This window comes from Poecilia reticulata, unplaced genomic scaffold, assembly GCF_904066995.2.
Source record: "Poecilia reticulata unplaced genomic scaffold, P_reticulata-male-v2 Scaffold_43, whole genome shotgun sequence".
Classification (NCBI taxonomy): domain Eukaryota; kingdom Metazoa; phylum Chordata; class Actinopteri; order Cyprinodontiformes; family Poeciliidae; genus Poecilia; species Poecilia reticulata.
In genome coordinates this window covers 153,160-159,501 of record NW_027675141.1, presented here as the reverse complement: position 1 = coordinate 159,501, position 6,342 = coordinate 153,160, and the positions used below count along the sequence as shown (strand labels likewise).

The window sequence follows — 6,342 nt, the reverse complement described above, 5'->3', positions numbered from 1 at the left end:
CAGCCTCTTAACGGCTGACAGTCCGTTTCAGTTGAACTGAAAAGTCTAATCAACTCCGAGGTTACCGTAGCAATTTTATACATATTTAGCTGAATAGAAGCTGATCATGAAGACAAATACTAACATACATGGTTATAAATTAAGTCAATTGGAAATACCCTCTGCAATCTGAATGGACAGGTTTTCATACGAGTGATACCGTCAATTTTAGCATATGCTAATGATTGTTTGCTATCAGAAAAAAACTCCGTATAGCGGCTTTCAGCTTTATTAAGTTACAGCCACACTTAAGAAGCAATTATGTAATAACTATTTGACAAGGAAACCGTCTCTCATTGTTTATAATTTTATTATCACGACAGACCCAAATAACACACCGCTTACCTGTTGGGGACAAACGAAGAAGTGAGAACGTAACGGCAAAGAACGTCACGTCATGTGTCAGAGGCATTCAGGAGGACTCGGATATTTCCACTTCGATTACGACTGTGGCTTTTACATGCTTGTTAAATCAATTCAAGAAAGATTTGGCACCAATTTTAAGTCTCATGTACAATTCGGATTTTGAAATAAACATTTTGAACTGCATTTATTTTTATCGAATTAGAATTAATTATAACATTCAAAATTATATAGACTAATTATTAATTCCCTTCGTTACTTATGCCTTACTGTGACTTTTGTTGAAAGTTAAAATGTATTGGCATAAATTGTTATTAAATAACACTGCTTCTTCATCACTGTCATAAAAAAATATTAAATAGAAAATATAAATGTAATTTACTGTGGGAGAGGCGCTCATCAAATGCTGGTGACGTTCATGAACGCCACTTAAAGCCACTCAACTGCGCATGTCCATAAAGCCGTGGCAGGTTAACGTGTTCTTGTTTGTGCTCTTGTTCTCGCCACAGACATAACAACTAACACACTAAAGCAGGACTGTCGGCAAAAGCGGGCATTGGGAGAAATTATCCACCTCAGAGTCATGGTCACATCCATACTTATAGGTCTTTTTTTCTTCATCCCGCAGTTAATAAAATTAACGGCGGGCCAGATTAGGATTACACAAAACCACAGGTGCAAACCGGAGGTGCAAACCATTTAAGCAAAATTTAAATAATTAGATTCAAAATCAGATAGACTCCTTATTTCCCTTCGTTACTCATGTTTTACTGTGGCTTTTGTTCAAAGTTCAAAATGTATTAGATTTAAGTCTTATTAAATAGCATTGCTTTTTCATCACTGTCATGAACAGCGCTCTGTTGATGAATGACCGCTCTCACTACTTGGCGCCATCTTGGACGGTCCACCATCAGCGTTATGTGTTTAACAGTCACGATGACGTATCAGCCCATTTAATCCATCATAACACGCTTTTTGTTACTCGAAACCATATTCAAACATCTGTCAAAGCTTTATAAGCAATTGTATTTTTTAAGTATGTTTTATTACATAGTTCAGCATATTTAAATATGATTAGTGGCTATAACAATAGAATAGGAATAGAATATTCTGATATTGATGTATGAAGAGCAAATTACAAAGCACAGCCGTTCATAAATTAATAAATTATTTAGTAATAATGTAACCTGGTTGTAATTCTCTTTTATTATAATTACACAAAATGTCTTCTTTTGGTTATTTGTCTGTTTCCTTATCTTACTGAAACACCTCTGTCATTGTTTTAACCGTGTTATTTTAAGATCTGAAGCCCCTCCGTTTTATTTCTTCTTCTGTGGTATTGTCTTTAAATTGTTTGCGCCCCTTAGCCCCTCCCCTTTTGACATGTTGTCCTGCGGGAGAGGTGTGTGCTTTTCATTTTTCCATCTAAATACATTCAGTGTATTTATACATCTATTAAGTTAATTTTGTTTTATACTTTTGTTTGGTGTAGGACTTGGAGCGGGCAGCCTATAACACGGTTGTTTTGTCTGTATTTTCGTCAGAAATAAACCGAGAATCATCCGCTTGAAAGAAACTGTGTCACGGTCCATTCACTCAAAAACCAGCACAACGCAGAAAAGGATCCGGTTACAATAGCAATACATATTTATGTTACAAAGACAAGTAATAATTATATGTCACAAATAAATAATGATTAATATATATATATATATATATATATATATATTATAATATATATAATATATATATATATATATATATATATATATAATATATATATATATATATAGCTTCAAGAGATAGTCTTGAAGAATGGCTATGAGAATTATAAGATGCAAATATCACTCTGAGAATACATATTTCTGAATGACTGCTGCTGAAATGCAAAAAAAGTAGAAAGACTCTAGGTAGAAGATTGACGCTTCGATTCATATATAACAATATATATTGTTTGCCTTGTATCTGCGTCCTTCTCATAACAGAAATGTTAATGTTTTGTCATTTCATATGACCTCTCTTGTTTGTTTCATTATCATTTGGCAATACTCTAGTTTGATTTCTCTAAAAAAACCGCTACAGTGTTTTTTTTTTTTTTTATGTCCGCTAAGGCTTTCATCCTTCAAATATCGCATACATTTTTGCCAAATGTTATGTTTTCGCTAATTAAATCAGCTGACGATTAAAGGGCGTCCATTAATCCTTCATCAATACGGTGTAAGTAAATTCGTCGGCTGACCGACATGTTCGGTATGACTTGACACAGAGAAGACTCTTAACTTTGGATACTTGAAAATATTGGCTTTGTAACCTCACGTCAGGGTCGAAATTCACCTGAAACCCCCTCCCATGCTCTCTGAATGAATTTTTAGCAGCTCTGAATGAGGTGCTAACACGGCTCCTGCTCAAAGATCACACGAGCCAAGCTGATTACCCTCCCGTTATCTTCCTGCTTCGTGCGTGGAAACTAAAAGCTAAATGGTGCGGAGGGGATTTCTCCAACCTGACTGTGCAGAAAACCCACGTTTTGGGAACTGATAAAAGTGGTATTTTTTATTGTGATCTCTTACTTTATAGTAGAATTTATATAATTTTATGCTTTGAGCGAGGAATCTTAAGTTTTGAGAAGGTAGGAAAAATTTTGCTGCAATTTAGTCTCTGATTTGTGCGTGATTTCATCACAATGTGAGGAGTCATAGAAAGAGCTGTCAGTTCATTGTTATGTATATTACACAGTGCACAATGGTACATTTTGCATGTATATGGTGTAAATGAAGGTTTGAAACTTTGTATAATATATGGGCACAACTTCTGCCGCAAACAGGAACTGCGATTTGTTTACATGTTAGCAACTTGCTAACCGACTTTTTTAAGATCTTTTACAGTAGTTGCGCTGTTACAGACTTAAAGAAATACGTGGTTTTCAGTTGTACTTTAACGTTTTCTCTCTTTACTTTTAAGCACAACACAGCAGGTTCACAGCCTCACCGCCAGAGTCTAATTACACAAACACCAAACACGCACGCGCCACGCACGCACACCACACCACACACACACACACACACACACACACACACACACACACACACACACACACCACACACACACACATACTGATAACCTGAAAAAAAGTCAAAAAGTGAAGTTTAATTCATTTTACCCCCTCTAGCGCCGGAAGATTTGAGAATATTTAAACAGGCAGAAAACGTTGTGAATTAATGCATGGAAAAGGGATATGATTGTATAAGTTAAATTTCATCATACTACTTTTGAGACTCACAATCCACTGAATAAGTGAAGGATTTCCACTTATATATATATATGGTGTAAATTTCATTCCAAAGTTTATGTTATATGAAGAAAGTGTCATTCAATAGTAATCACCAATTTAATTTGAACAGGTTAACTGATTATTTTATGAACTATAACAAAGCAAGCAAAAAAATTCTAAAAGACCTGAAATTTCAAGAGTGAAACAAACAAATACCATTAAAAAGCATAAACAGAGATTAGTCAAAATTTAATAGTTGAAAAAAGTTGAAAAACTAAACTGAAAACATTTATTTAAATTGCAATTATTTTTGATTATTTTTTTATCTCATTTCCGTGAACCTCAATATCCACGACAAGGCTCCCGTCTTCCAGCATTTCATCAAAGGACTCCACAAATCTGCAGCAATCCGAAAGACTTCATCACTGTCCAGGAGGACATGTTTTTCATTTTCGTCTTCAGTGTCCATGACACCAATGACGACAGCCGCTTTTTTGTCTTCCATTTTTTCCTGTTAATACAGTACAAAAATATAGTATATTATATTAGAAATATAATCAGGTATGTCAATTTTCATGTTATCATCTAAAAATGAGAACAAAAAAAGAAAACCAACACCAATGTTAAATGTCAAATAACAGTAGCAACTTGTTTGATCTTTTGCTATATATGCTATTTCCTTCAGGTTTACGTTTTTTTAAGTCCAAGATCATTTGTTTTGTGCATTTCATCAATCAGCAAGTTCAAAGTTATTCATATAATAAAATATCATACAGTCAGCAACTGTAAATGAAGCAACAACAACAAGCATGACATTTGGTCACACACCATCATCAAAAACATTAACATTGTGGATGTTGGTTCCAGATTTGTGGTGCATTTATGTTAATTGTTGTTTCTCCTTTATTTAAGTCTTCTTTTGGCAAAGCATAATAGACTTGAGTCAGAAAATATTGAATGGTTTCCAGGATATCAAAATATGTAATAAGCCATTCCATAATTTTGAAGTTGACAAAAAATTACAAGGTTAGCTCTGAGCATTTGCACTTTTCACACTTTGTATATCTCCAAAGTTTAGCAAATAATTTTAATTAGAATGCCTCAATTTTAAAATATATGCACATTTGCTTTAAATGTCTAAATCTACTTAAAATTAATTTACTTCTTCAGAATTGACAACATACCTGAATTGTTGTAAAGTTGTGCTTTGCAGCTGTAATCCATAGCCAGAATCCTGGCACCGAACATGTGTAATTTTGACCTGTTGGCCAATTGCCAGTTCCACCAGGGTTGCTTCCCTCCAAAGGGAGACGGGCATTGTGCAGCTGCCCTGTAATTAAAAGAATTATTGACAAAAAAATTAGAGATTTATCCAAGAGTTCTCAAAAAGTCAACAAACAAACAAACCCACCAATCTACCTTTCTGACCAGACGCTGCAAAATTAACATGCAAGCTGGTTCATGACACAAAAGCTGGTTTTATGTCATGAACTTGACACACACCACACACACACACACACACACACACACACACACACACACACACACACCACACACACACACACACACACACACACACACCACCATTTCCTTAGGCACTTACCTTTTTTATCCAAATATTATTTGTTTTAAAAATAAATGACAACTGCAGCTTTGAACAAGTCTTAAAACAAGTTATTATACCTCTTTCAGCCGCACTGTCCGGATTGGCACCATCATTTTTCCCGACATCACAAGCCTGACCGCAGCAAACTGAGAAGTACAAAGAAAAGTACTTTTAGAGTTCGCATATTGTTCTGTAATGGGGCCTTTCATGTTATCTTCTACCCAGTTGAGATTTACAGTTAGCAAATTAAGTCCTCTCTTATGGAAAAAATTAAGAAATATAAGAAAAATCCTACCTCCACAATTTCCCCTTGCACCGTCATCAGTCCTTTTGACTCCGCTGCCTTCTCCAGATGGGCCATTGGTGCTGCTGGGTTTAAAATGCCCTCTGCTTTCTGTAAAAGCTCTGGAGTGATGTTCACCTTCGGCCCTTTATAAAATTGCGTGGCGGGAGTGACGTTAATGATAAGGGGCGGCTCCGAGCCCCTGAGAGCGTAGCTCCTCATCACATAAGATTGGCCCTCACAAAGGTTTTTTGAATATTTTTCAAATATAATTATTTTACCAATCGTTTGCCCATCTGTGACAGTTAGAATTTGATTTTTCTTTTTCTGTAATACCTTTGCTTTACCCTCCTTTACTGCCCAGCTAATTACTTTTTCTTCCTCTCTTATCTTTATTACTGCGATGTTTACTGGTGGTGGCCTGTAGATCGGCGATTGTGCGCGGTTATTATGGTAGATAGAGCCATCCTAGGGGAAGTGAAGGACAGAAACAAAATGTCAGTATTACAAACCCATCAAGAGTCAACAGTGTCACCTCCTCAGCCCCACGCTTTAATGGGGCAAAGGACACATATTAAAGCGAAGAAGCTGTTTACCACCCAATAAACAGCAGTTTCAACTGAACAGGCAAATGGTTAAAGAGCTGTTCAACACTTTACAGCAGATAAACACCTGATAAACGGTTTAGCCGTTGAACCAAAATCCTGTATTCAGTATTCAGTATTCAACGGCTGAACCGTTTGTTCCAAAGAAGTCACAGTTAGGCTTCACCTAACAGTG

General features: G+C 35.8%; 1 protein-coding gene and 1 long non-coding RNA gene across 2 annotated transcripts; one reads left to right on the top strand and one right to left on the bottom strand.

Moving 5' to 3' along the window:
* The first annotated feature begins 1,719 nt into the window (after positions 1-1,719).
* Positions 1,720-1,978, top strand: LOC145550419 (uncharacterized). Its single transcript, XR_014086318.1, has 2 exons — positions 1,720-1,804; positions 1,895-1,978. It is a non-coding gene; the product is annotated as an uncharacterized LOC145550419 (long non-coding RNA).
* Positions 1,979-3,987: 2,009 nt separating this feature from the next.
* Positions 3,988-6,000, bottom strand: LOC145550418 (uncharacterized). The gene is made up of 4 exons (XM_081604375.1): positions 5,575-6,000; positions 5,357-5,425; positions 4,858-5,003; positions 3,988-4,072 (listed from the first exon to the last, which is right to left on the bottom strand). The coding sequence occupies exons 1-4, from the start codon at positions 5,782-5,784 to the stop codon at positions 3,988-3,990; spliced, it is 510 nt and encodes a 169-aa protein (XP_081460501.1). The 5' UTR covers positions 5,785-6,000.
* Positions 6,001-6,342: the final 342 nt, after the last annotated feature.

Coding starts and splice junctions, on each gene's coding strand:
- LOC145550418 (XM_081604375.1), bottom strand. CDS start 5,784: ATGAGGAGCTACGCTCTCAGGGGCTCGGAGCCGCCCCTTATCATTAAC. Junction 5,426..5,574: donor TGCAAGGGGAAATTGTGGAG/GTAGGATTTTTC, acceptor TGTACTTCTCAG/TTTGCTGCGGTCAGGCTTGT. Junction 4,073..4,857: donor ACAACTTTACAACAATTCAG/GTATGTTGTCAA, acceptor GGATTGCTGCAG/ATTTGTGGAGTCCTTTGATG.